At 50.0% G+C, this 12,231-nt stretch overlaps 1 protein-coding gene and 2 non-coding genes across 4 annotated transcripts; all 3 read left to right on the top strand.

Moving 5' to 3' along the window:
* The first annotated feature begins 758 nt into the window (after positions 1–758).
* Positions 759–10,944, top strand: DKC1 (dyskerin pseudouridine synthase 1). Of its 2 annotated transcripts, none has more exons than XM_065900611.1 (15): positions 759–774; positions 1,424–1,491; positions 1,939–2,025; positions 3,229–3,320; positions 3,524–3,708; positions 4,308–4,372; positions 4,657–4,783; positions 5,012–5,142; positions 5,558–5,701; positions 7,458–7,578; positions 8,394–8,512; positions 9,143–9,246; positions 9,608–9,671; positions 10,383–10,511; positions 10,879–10,944. In XM_065900611.1, the coding sequence occupies exons 1-15, from the start codon at positions 759–761 to the stop codon at positions 10,942–10,944; spliced, it is 1,518 nt and encodes a 505-aa protein (XP_065756683.1). The 2 variants fall into 2 exon arrangements, with proteins under 2 accessions (XP_065756683.1, XP_065756684.1); XM_065900612.1 differs by having other exon boundaries at positions 9,143–9,231.
* LOC136143153 (small nucleolar RNA SNORA36 family) lies at positions 5,242–5,378 on the top strand. The gene has a single exon (XR_010657852.1). It is a non-coding gene; the product is annotated as a small nucleolar RNA SNORA36 family (small nucleolar RNA).
* LOC136143155 (small nucleolar RNA SNORA56) lies at positions 9,445–9,573 on the top strand. Its single transcript, XR_010657854.1, has one exon. It is a non-coding gene; the product is annotated as a small nucleolar RNA SNORA56 (small nucleolar RNA).
* Positions 10,945–12,231: the final 1,287 nt, after the last annotated feature.

Genomic DNA, 12,231 nt, shown 5'->3' on the forward strand with positions numbered 1-12,231 from the left:
TGTAACCGTAAAGCGTACACCAGAAAGACTTGGTACAGAAAAAAACCACAAAAAGAGCGTAAAATGTGCCATTCACAATGCTGTGTATTGCTTATATGTTGAAATTATAATATTGTGGATCGCTGCGTTAAATAAAGTTTGTTATTAAAATCGATTTAACTTTTAACGTTGTACTTTCTTTTCCAAATGGCTGCTGGAGAATTTAAAAGTCCACAAGTGGCTCGCACTCTTGTTTCTATCGCCAGTGCCACTTTAGCTGGATGGGAATTACAAGCGGCAAAGGACGCTATGCGCCTCAACGTCTTCATTTTGCCATCGGGACTGATCCGACAGCCACCTTCAAGGGTCGGTGAGGAAGCAAGGTGCGCTCAGGCGGGTGCCCGTGTGCTCCTGTCCGGGTAAAACCTCAACGAAGGAGAGTGAACCGCTGCCGGGCCGTGCCCACAGACTACGAGCCGCCCCGGCGAGCTGCGCAGGCGCTCCTAGACCTGGCCGCCGAAGGCGGGGAGAGGCCCAAGGCGCACGCGCGGACGCGCCAGCGTCCCGGCCGCGTCCACCAATGAGAGTGTGCAGCCGTCCCGCGCGCGCTTGGGGCTCTGCCCCGCGAGCCCGGCCCCGCCTCGCCCCGCCCCGCTGCACGACACGTACGGGGCGGTGCACAGGTGGGCGGGCCCTAGTGGCGCGGCCTGACGGCGGCGGGAGTCCGCGGTAGCTTCCTCGGCGCTAGCCCACGCGGCTCGCACGCTCAGCGGGGCAACATGGCGGACGCGGAAGGTACGGGTGGTTCTCTCGCGGGTGGCCCGGCGGGTTGCCGCGGGCCGGGGCCAGATCCTTCGGCTAGGGGAGCCGGGGGTGGGGGGACAACTTCGAGGCCCGAGCTTTCCGCTAGCTCCAGTTGCCGGGCCTCCTGCCGACCTTGTCGCTTGGCCTTGGCTCCACGGGTGAGGGCGAGAGAGCGAGAGGCCCCCGCGGTGACGTGACGCCACCAGCCCGGGCCTCCCACCGACGGTACAGTCCCCTTAGGGCCCGGGCCGCCGCCGCCAGCTCGGACGCCACGGTCAGCGCCGCGCGATGATGGGAAGCAAAGGGGCCGAGGGGCTCGGGCGTGCGCGGAGCGCTAAGTCGAAAAAAAGTTCTAGGGGCCACCAGCCCTCGGGGACGGTCGCTTACGGAACTTACGGGCCCGCGGCCAGAGCGCCGTGGGCGTTTCAGCCCCGCGCGGCCACGTGGTGAGCCGGGATGGAGGGCGACACGTGCGGCTGCTGTCTGGAGCCCGCCGTGCAGCCCGCGCACTCGGCCTGACACCGGCGGCTTCCCCTGTGATCCTAGACAAGCATCCGTTTTCTACCTACCCTTGTTTTAAACTTCATTGTCTTTATTTTCGGGGAAGACTCCTAATTCTTGTGTGTGTGTGTTTTTTAAGTACTTATTTTACCGAAGAAGCATAAGAAGAAAAAGGAGCGGAAATCCTTACCAAAAGAAGATGTAGCAGTGAGTACGAATATGTTGTACTTTGCTTTGACTGAAAAGAAAGGTTTCTTAGCTGACAGATTACAGAAAAGAACTGTTTTTAAAGGCTTTGGAGGAATGGGCTGTAATTGAGTGGTCGTTGTGTAGAAAGTACACAACGCCCGCCAACCTGGGTCTTTGCTGTCAGGCACACCCTGCTAAATGTTGCTGGCCACACCAAGTGCTCTCCCTGGAATTCTCTTATCAGACTCACTACCCCCCTTTCTCTTAAAATTGCTGTGCCCGTCTTGGTGGCACTTCACTTACGCTTCTCAGTTCTTTGTTCATTTCTTTTTCCTTTGGAGGTCCCAGGGAAAAGGCATAGACTACCTTGTTTTTTATTTCAAAGGTATAGACTTCTGTGGTAGTAGTGGAATTGTTCAAAGTCAGATGGCAAGTCTAACAGGCTGTGTTTCTGTCCTGTGGAAGGAAATACAACACGCTGAAGAATTTCTCATCAAACCTGAATCCAGAGTGGCTCAGTTGGACACATCTCAGTGGCCCCTGTTGCTAAAGGTATGTGTTTCGCATCAGGTCAACGCTTGGCTTTTACATTGTTTTTGAGTATTAAACAGTTGATTGAGAGTGCATCCTGGACTTAGGAAATGCTAGATGAGGCCGTCTAAAACACTGTTCCTCAAGGTGTCTGAGATGAAGGACCCAGGGTTTGTTCGGGTTTTTTTCCCCTTCATTTCCAATGTACCCAACACTTGTAGAATACAGGTAAATTTTACAACAGTGTCACACTGCTATCACGTTTTATAAACAATTCTCAGTTTCTGTACTTAGCCTCACCTTACAGACCTGTCCTGGTTTGTGGAGTAGAACATGCTTGAGAGCATACGACCAGTGCCTGGCATGTTAACTTGCTCCCTAGAAGTTACTGGCTATCGTGTTGGGTTTTAACTAGGGTACTTCGGTGATGAGTTAAATTACAAGTTTCACAAATGACATAATGGGCGCCAGCTACGAGATTAGGACGTAAATTTATTGAAAGACTCCTTGACAGACTGTTTGAATAAATCACTAAATATGAGGTAAAAGAGAGATTTGCATATAGAATTCAATACAGTTGAGTTTCTGCTTGGCCAGATGTGTCTGCCATTTAGACAGCATCTGGTTCTCTATTTTTACCTGCTGGTAAACCAGGTTGGCAATGTCCCTACTGTCATGGAACTTAAAATCCAGGGGTGGGAGATAACAGTTAAAAAAATCATTGCTGCTTGTGGAAAGTACCAAGATGAAGCTAAGGGGCTTCCATTGATGGGAGCCCTTTCAGGCTGGTGGTGGAGCCCTGGAAAGGAGAGTGAGAAGGGGCAGACATGAGGAAAGTGGGGTAGGAGTGCCTGGGGCCATTGCAGGCCAGTCAGGTGTGCGGAGCCGTGTTGCCAGTCCCCCTCCATTTGGTCCCAGAGAAAATCAAAGCTAGTCCATATTTTACTCATAAGCCTGCACAGTGAAGCCCAGTTTGTTCTGTAGTACCCCAAGAGGTCTTTCTGGAGGAGGGATCAAATTTGTCGTATTCTTACTCATATAGGTAATTTTTCCAGCATGTGGGGAGGCTTAGCAGTCTGTCACAGCACGTAATGGAAATATAGAAGTAAGATCTAAAACAAGAACCTGAAGCGTCACCATATCATGGTTCATGGTGGTCCTGACTCTTGTTTCCCACATGTTAATGATTTATTGTTTGTTTTGTGTTGTATCGTTGCTTTCTAGAATTTTGATAAGCTAAATGTAAGGACAACACATTATACACCTCTTCCTTGTGGTTCAAATCCTCTGAAGAGGGAGATTGGGGATTATATCAGGTAAGTGTGTTGGAAACAGCACTGTCCAGACTTCCGTTCTTTTCAAAATGACCCTTTCACATCAGTTATTCACGGAGGTAGCGGTGGCATTGCCCTAAATATGATATCCTGTACCCACGGTAAACTCTTCTTTTTTACTCTTCAGATTTAGTTTTCATTAGAGGACCAGAGCCGATGACACAGTAATTTCTTTCCCATTCTAGGACAGGTTTCATTAATCTTGACAAGCCTTCCAACCCCTCTTCCCATGAGGTGGTAGCCTGGATTCGGCGAATACTCCGGGTAGAGAAGACAGGACACAGTGGTACCCTGGATCCCAAGGTGACTGGTTGTTTAATAGTGTGCATTGAACGAGCCACTCGCTTGGTGAAATCCCAGCAGAGCGCAGGTATGTGGGAGAGGGAGGGAAGACGGGGCTACTTTGAGATTGGAAGGCTTTCTGTGTTTCCTTTCCTTTCTACATTTTGGCTCTCAGAAATGATTTCTTCATTAGTAAAATCATAAAACAAAAACAGAAAACAGAAGGAAGGGATATTCTTGGTGTGTATGTGCCTTCTGTCCTCAGCCAGACCCTGGTGGCGCTGCCTTGTTTGGAGCTCTAGGTGCTTTTTATGCACGCGTTGAGCCCAGCTCCAGGCCTGTCACTCCACACTCCTCTAACCGCCCTGCTGCTTCTGCCTAGAGTGCCTCTCCTTCATTGGCATTGGGGAGAATTCTACTTGACCTTCTAAGGTGGTCTCCAGTCAGGCTCTCCACGGGTGCTCCGGCTGTCCCTGTCAGCATGTTGAAAGTTGAGCTCTCGATGAGATAGCGTCTTCATTCCTTTCCCACATCTGCACCATGAAATCTGTCTTAATGCAAATTTTACAGAAACAGGAGTTCAAATTGCCTGCTTTTTCTGGCTGTACAAAATGGGAGTGATATAAGCATATAGAAAACACAGAAAACTCAGTGGCCACACCTGACTACTCTTTTGTCATTTTACAGGCAAAGAGTATGTGGGAATTGTCCGGCTGCACAATGCTATCGAAGGGGGGACTCAGCTCTCTAGGGTAAGTCTGTAATTGTAGGGAAGGCACCTGTTAGCAACTGGGGACTCTGAGGCCCTTGCCCTTGTCAGTGGGCTGCCGTGGCCAACCTGCTCATGTCCTTTCTGAGGAGAGGCTTCTGCTCAGCACTGAGCCATCCCTATGTAGTTGAAGAAAGAGTCAAAAATTGAAAGGCCCTTTTAGATCCTAAATGACTGAAAGAGACCTTTTGTGTTTCAGGTGTGCCCTTAAACTCCCCAAATCTGCCCTTTGACCTTATTTGAGTTTGGGTTTGTGCTTATTCTCAGGCCCTAGAGACCTTGACAGGTGCCTTGTTCCAGCGACCCCCGCTCATCGCTGCAGTAAAGAGGCAGCTCCGAGTGCGGACCATCTACGAGAGCAAGATGATCGAGTATGATCCTGAAAGGAGATTAGGTGGGTCCTTAGGCCTGTGAGCCACTGGGCCGACGTAGAGCACACGTGCATAGGAATGAATTCTTGAGAATTAGTCTCTTAAAAGTAGATGCCTTTAGTATGTGGTGTAGTCGTGGCCTGTGTCCGTTGTCTCTAGTTTTGCTGGTGCAGATAGAGAATAACTCTGGGTTTCTCAACCAGTGATGTGTTTACTTGGGAAAATATGTACTACTTTTGCATGTGTCTTAGGAATCTTCTGGGTGAGTTGTGAGGCCGGCACTTACATTCGGACGCTGTGTGTACACCTTGGTTTGTTATTGGGAGTTGGTGGTCAGATGCAGGAACTCCGGCGGGTTCGTTCCGGAGTCATGAGTGAAAAGGTACGTCATCGCGGGGCTAAGAGTTTTAGAGCCGGCTGGTACTTGGGTCCTCCAGCCCTTGGTGGAACTCTACCTGCTTCACATCCAAGAAAAGGCAGTTTCCAAAGTGTTGAGTTCAGTTCAGGGCAGCTTCCCTGTTCTGTTAATTAAACTTTGGGACATTGAAACACAGGCTGGCGGGGGGAATGACTGGATGGATAGCATTACTCTATTCATTTACCTCCTAGCCTACAGATATGCCTGCTTAGGTTTAGTAGACCAACAGGTAAAGAGTTGACTCCGAAGAGACCGAAGACTAATGAGCTTGGACTAGCAGACGGGACTAAATTCGTTCCGTGTTTGGAAGTGTGAGGTCCATTCGCCTGTGGGGGATACAATGGCACTCGAGTAATTTTCGTATGTGGCTGCTTTCCAGGACCACATGGTGACGATGCACGATGTGCTGGATGCCCAGTGGCTGTATGACAACCACAAAGATGAGAGTTACCTGCGGCGAGTTGTTTACCCTTTGGAAAAGCTGTTGACATCTCATAAACGGCTGGTCATGAAAGACAGTGCGGTAAGTTCTGTTTGGACCAAATGTGACCTCGAGAGGTGAGATATGGTCCGTGTCCTGAACACTTCATTCTATTTAAAGAGATGAAATTGGGCTTTGTGAACTTGTAGCTATTATCTTCCCTTGGTTTATTTTCTGGTTTCGTAGATTGGACACTGGATTCATTTATTTGTTTTTTTGTTCTCATAAACGGCTGGTCATGAAGGACAGTGCGGTAAGTTCTGTTTTGGACCAAATGTGACCTCGAGAGATGAGATATGGTCCGTGTCCTGAACACTTCATTCTATTTAAAGAGATGAAATTGGGCTTTGTGAACTTGTAGCTATTATCTTCCCTTGGTTTATTTTCTGGTTTCGTAGATTGGACACTGGATTCATTTATTCGTTTTTTTGTTCTTGGAAGCATTTATGATTAACTTCGTATTAAATCAAAAACAAATATAAATTAAAGTAGAAGTTTAATGCTAGGGGTAATTTCATTTCGAAATAAGGCAAATACTTTAAGAGTAAGTAACTTGGTTCAAGAAATAGACTATCAGTGGCACATAAACTTTGCCCTCTTGTAAACTGGTAGTTCTGCATGTGCCTAAGACACCTTGGTTTATTGAAATTATTGCTAGAGAAGGTTGTTTTGATGGGGATAAAAGGTTGAGACTAGCGAGTTTCAGAGATACGGTAAGTTAGTTCTCCATTAAAGGCTTTGTTTTGTTTAAATAAATCCTAGTTTGAGGTCATAAAACCTAAACGTCACAGAGATTATCAAGCTTTTTTTCTTAGTATACTTACTAAATAACCTTAGAGTAATCTTAATGATGAAAGGAAATCTGCAGTTATTTGTGTTGCTTTGGGTTTCCTCTTTAGTAGTTATTTAAGGTTGAGTAGCCCAGAACTGTAAATAGCCTTATTTTTCATGGTATTATGGTCAGAGAACACGGCCTTCTATAAGTTAAGATGCTTTGTGGCCTAGTGCGCGTAATCAATCATTGTTAAACAAGTAGCAATAAAAATTTTTTCTAACTTTTAAAGACATAAATTTTTGTATATATTGAATAACTTGAGCTTGCTCGTTCATATTTAGATCTTAAATTATATAGATGTTTGATGACTGTATAGATGTTATAGTTTGTAGTAAAAGACAGAAAAACTAATGAGGCATACCAAAACATGCCCCTATAGCGACTGAAAAAACTTAATCACGTAAAACAGAACAACATAAATGTGATCCCCCGTTGCGCTGGGGTCAAACTGGTCGCTTCTGGGTGAATTTCAAGGGAGGGTGGAATATGCTGAGTGAAGACAAGGTGGCACGAGGCAGGTTGGACGCATGGAGTGCTGTCGAACTCGGGGAGAGTTGGCCTCGGCAGTCTTGCTTGTGAGTTAACTTTGGGAACCTGTTATTATCCAGATTTCCCAATAAATCCGATACACCTCCCAGCTCTGTCAGAGGTTTTTCCCTTAATGATTAGAGGCATAGAGAAGAGCAATTAAAGAAAACTGAGGCTGGGTTTTGGTTTAGTATGAAGGCAGCTCTAAGTGCCGTGGGTAGGAGTGGCTATTTACGGCCCCCGCTAACATTTCTGAGTCGACATGCGTGAGGCGCCTGGCCCGTGCTGGGTGGTTGCCGTGAGCCTGAGTCCCTTCATAAGCTAGACCGCGGCCAGTGGCCGTGGGTGTCATTGGTCCTCCGTCACGGGTGGGGGTGGGGTGCGGGGCGGCGGCCGCCTGGGGCCGCGGCGCTCACCAGGGACACCACCCCGCAGGTGAACGCCATCTGCTATGGCGCGAAGATCATGCTCCCAGGCGTCCTCCGGTATGAGGACGGGATCGAGGTCAACCAGGAGGTGGCGGTCATCACCACCAAAGGGGAAGCTGTCTGTATGGGTAAGAGGTGAAGGCGCCCTTGGCCCTCCTGCGCCGCTGCAGCCAGGCTCACTAACAGGGTCCCCCGGGCCTGGCCCCTCGGGCTCATCTGATCGCTGTGTCACTCGGGTTCTGTCGGGGTGCTCACAGCAAAGGGCCATGTCAGACAGGCATAGGCAGCAGGGAGGTAAGTGGGGTTTCCTCTCGCCCCACTGGCTGCTGTTAGGAGCTGTGTCTCAGCAGTTGGGCTCTCCTCGGCTCTCCAGTGAAAGGAGGAAATCATCAGCGAAGTGGGGGTGAATGGCTGTGGTAATTAAAGAGCCTTCAGTCCACTCCTTGTCTGCTTGCAGCACTACCTTGTGAAAGTTTAGCTACTGTCGGATTGTCCCTGTGTGTGGCCTGAGCTCCAGGCAGGACACGCGTGTCTTTGGGGGTCCTTATTGAGGTGTCCCTTCCCCTCTGGCTGCTTGCTCACAGCTGAAAAGGAATTCTGATGACATGCTTTATTTCTTGTGCAAATTCCACAGGTTAAGTAGCTGTGATTTACTTATTAAGAGGTCCCTTCTGAGGACCTAGGAAGCATTGATTTTTATGAGTGTGATTAGTGTCAGTATTTTTTGAACTCGATAAGTAATGTGATTTCACAGCCTTTCTTCCCCTAATGGTGGATTTCCTCCATATGCAACGCTCAGCAAAGGAAACCTCAAGGCAGGAGAGCTTAAGAGTTTTAAATAGGTTTTGAAATACGTTTTTAAAAGTTGTGTAAAACAGTGGCTCATTGATTATGAAGTCTTTCCCCTTCAAATCGTTCTTTTATCTCTTTCCAACGCCTGCAGCTATTGCATTAATGACCACGGCAGTGATCTCCACCTGTGACCACGGTATCGTAGCCAAGATCAAGAGAGTGATCATGGAGAGAGACACTTACCCTCGGAAGTGGGGTTTAGGTCCAAAAGTAAGTGGGACTGGGCGTATGCCCTGCTGCCTTATTCTGTTTTGCCTTGTTGAATCCTCACTCGGGCAGCCCCCACTGTGTGTCCACTGCCACGTCCTTGCCTCGTGCTGGGCTCTGGGGAGTCAGTGGTAAGTAGAAACGGGCCTGTCTCAGACCTTAGAGATTTCAGTCTAAGGGGGTCAGTAGATAGGCAATGCTCAAATTGCACAGTGGCGTGGTGAGGGCCTTATGAAGGGGTGTGGAGAGGTGCCTAACACGTCAATCAACAGTCCACGATGAAGGCTTTGGCCTGGTCGGGGAGTCGGGGTGAGGGGTCTTGAGCCACGCCAATGTGAGGTACGTAGTGTTAGATGTTGAGGTGAAGGGGGGAGGGAAGAGTCCAGGGCCGCTGGAATAGCATGTGCAAAGGCCCTGTGGTCAAAATGACACTGCAGAGGCTCCCACTGGTACAAAAAGGTTTGCAACCTTTGATAAGTCCCATGTTTGCGCCTATTAGAGGGAGGGTGAGTTTGGAGCACTCTGCTGAGAACACCCAAGGGGGGCACCTTATTTGCTGTGTGTGTGTGTGGTCGTGGTACATGCTTTATGTGTTGACACTGTTCTAACGTTGAGACCCTGACGGTCCACCAGGCAAGTCAGAAGAGGCTGATGATCAAGCAGGGCCTTTTGGACAAGCACGGCAAGCCCACGGACAACACGCCTGCCGCCTGGACACAGGAGTACGTGGACTACAGGTAAGGGCGGGATGTTTCCCAGCCGTGTGGTGGGCAGAGGGCACGCTGGCTGCAGTGCTATAGTGACCGCAGGGGAGGGGGGGAAGGCGGGGAGCCCAGACGTGGGAAAGGGGTGGATTTAGTTTGGGGGAAGCGTGTAGGACCTGAGGGGACTGGCCTTGGGGCGTGTGGAGTAGCTGCTTGGGGCGTTGGGCAGCACGACAGACAGTTAACCCTTTCTAGTCTGGCTCGTGGCACTCCAGCAGGAGTCAGTCTGCGACAGCAAGTGGTGAGTTGTTCTGTCCAGCATCAGGATGTTGATGGTGGCCTTAGGCTTGCCGGATCTGCTGGGAACGACTCTCACCTGTCGCTCCTCTTTCAGCGATTCTGCCAGGAAAGACGTCAAAGCCCCCCAGGTAGTTGCCGAAGCAGTCAAAGCCCCAAAGGTGAGTGGCGTGCTCTGAGGGCTTCGCCATGTGCCGTCCAGCCACACGTGCTGGCTCAGCGGGGTGGGCCTTCCTGCCCCCCCTCGGGCTCTGCAGGCTCCAGTTCACGTTCCCTGTCGTGTCTGCTGGCAGGGGTGTGGGCTCAGCTGAGGCCGTGACCCCGGAACAGGGTTGGGTCAAGGGGCGGCACAGGCATGTTGAAGTAGAGGCCGTGACGCTCGGGACCGGACAAACCCCTCCGGACGGCACCAGCTCAGTGCTGCAACCGTCTGCGGGAAGCACGCGGTGGCTGCTCGGCTCAGGGGCTGCGGGCTGTTGGTGTTAGACTGCTGGATGGCTTGTCTGTGCCTCGGGTGGCACAGTGTCCTGAGAAGAGCTGCTTGTGCCCTGCTTGGGGCCTGCGCTTGCCTGTCTTCTCTGAGCACTCGTGGGAGCGCCCCTGGGGGGCATGCGGTCCTGCCTTTGGCTTCAGTGAGGACGTGGCCTTTCTGGCCCGGCCCTGTGTTGCTGCCCTGGCGCTCCTGCTGTGCCCCTGGCTTCCTGGTCTTTGAACCCTTGGTAAACAAGGCCCTGTTGGGGTCTTTGAAAACTTCCTGTTGGATCCAATCAATCAGCATCTTCTCTGCTGGCTCCTCCCCTTTTGACTTACTGAAACTTTCTCATCAGCATTTGCCCAAGATCTTAACATTTGATCAATTGTCTCCACCTTAGCGGAAGCGAGAGAGTGAAAGTGATGAAACCTCTTCAGTGGCTCCCCAGTTGGTCAAGAAGGAAAAGAAGAAGAAGAAAGACAAGAAGGCCAAAGCTGCTCTGGAGAGTGTGGACGAGCCGGGAGATGGGGTGTGTACAAACACGTCCAGGGCCCAGGGCTCTCTTTGTCCTTGAAGGGGAAGGAATTGCCCGCTGGTGCCGGCTTGGTTACTCGGGGAGCTGCCCTGTGGGAAGGACGGGGCCGGGCCCAGCTTTTTTATAGTAGTGGCTCAGAGTTAGGGTTGTGTTGATGGTGGGTGGGGAGGGTGCATAGCTGGGGGATCTAAATGCAGGGGCATCCGTGGAAAACGCGGGATTTGTGTTATGTGCAAAATTTACGTATTGCAGGATATCCTTACGGATCCTGAAAAGGCTTAGTTGACTGTGTGGAACTTCCCTGATTTCCTTTGGGGAGAGTGGCAGTGCTTAACAGACGCTTGCTTTCTCTTTCCCCCAGGACAGTGACACCACCAAAAAGAAGAAGAAGAAGAAGAAAATAAAAGTGGAAATCTTTGCTGACTAGTGGACGCCACTTGAAGCACTGTGTCCAGGTGGGAGGAGGAATTAAAGCCTTATTGAGAAAACATAACCACATTTGTTCTTGAGGGAATGAACCTGAGATCCCAGAAAGGGCGGAGAGTCCGGCGCGTTGGAGCAGCTGCTGCGACCTTGCTGACGTCCCCCGGCGCGGTCGTCCCATCTTGTCCTGTTTTAAGGACACTGGTGAAGGGGGCGGGTGTCTCCCCTTCAGACCCGGCACTGCCCGGTGAGCATCCGCAGCTGTTTCCTGGGGGCCGTTTTCACATCATGCGCCTCTCCTAGTTTGCTTCCCCCTTCCCTCATCAAAGAAGTTTATAAAAATTAAGTCTGCTCAGCAAAATGGTATAGGGCAAGTAAAAAAAATATAACTGAATCATGTTATTAATTGAGGGGTAATCATTTTTCCAGTGTCCTGTGAGGAGTCTAGCGTCGGTCTCCTCTGTCACCCCGTATTTCCCTTCTAGATGGAGGCCTGGCCAAGGGCTCTGTCGTTCCATCTCATGAGTTATTTCCAGTCTCTTCTTCACTGCTTGTGTATATAGGCACCACTTCAGGCACCTAAATCCACCTGGCTGTTTGTGAGAGAATCCCCAAAAAACCATGTCTCCATTCTTTGGTTTAATCCTCAGTTAGTTTCATTGCTGGGAGAAGGTTGTAATTTTTACTTATTAAAGTTTACTTACGAAATTTTTAAAGTATTCCTGTTGGATTTTCTGATTGTTGATCTCAAACTAGGAGGACAGAAAATACATTTTGATTAAAAATGTTGGGCTTCCCTGGTGGCGCAGTGGTTGAGAGTCCGCCTGCCGACGCAGGGGACGCGGGTTCGTGCCCCGGTCCGGGAAGATCCCACATGCCGCGGAGCGGCTGGGCCCGTGAGCCACGGCCGCTGAGCCTGCGCGTCCGGAGCCTGTGCTCCGCAACGGGAGAGGCCATGACAGTGAGAGGCAAAAAAAAAAAAAAAAAGTAGGGACCTTTATGTCCTAGTTGAAATTTGATGCTTTTCCTTTATGTTTGGTTACTTTTCTTTCTCTGGTTCTGCGTCTTGTAACACTTCCCTTTGGGCCCGTCATCTGGCATGAGATCGGATACTCTGGAATCTTCATCAAGACACTGACGAGATAAGAGGGGACTCATCACAAATTAAGTGATGTCCAAACTACTTGAGAGGAGAAAGGTTCTCAGTATTACATGGTGGGTGTACAGGGCAGGAGGTGCCAGTGACTGTGTCCGTTGACAGCCCTTAAGTATCTGCAGACACATCTGGGCG

This window comes from Phocoena phocoena, chromosome X (assembly GCF_963924675.1).
Source record: "Phocoena phocoena chromosome X, mPhoPho1.1, whole genome shotgun sequence".
Lineage (NCBI taxonomy): Eukaryota > Metazoa > Chordata > Mammalia > Artiodactyla > Phocoenidae > Phocoena > Phocoena phocoena.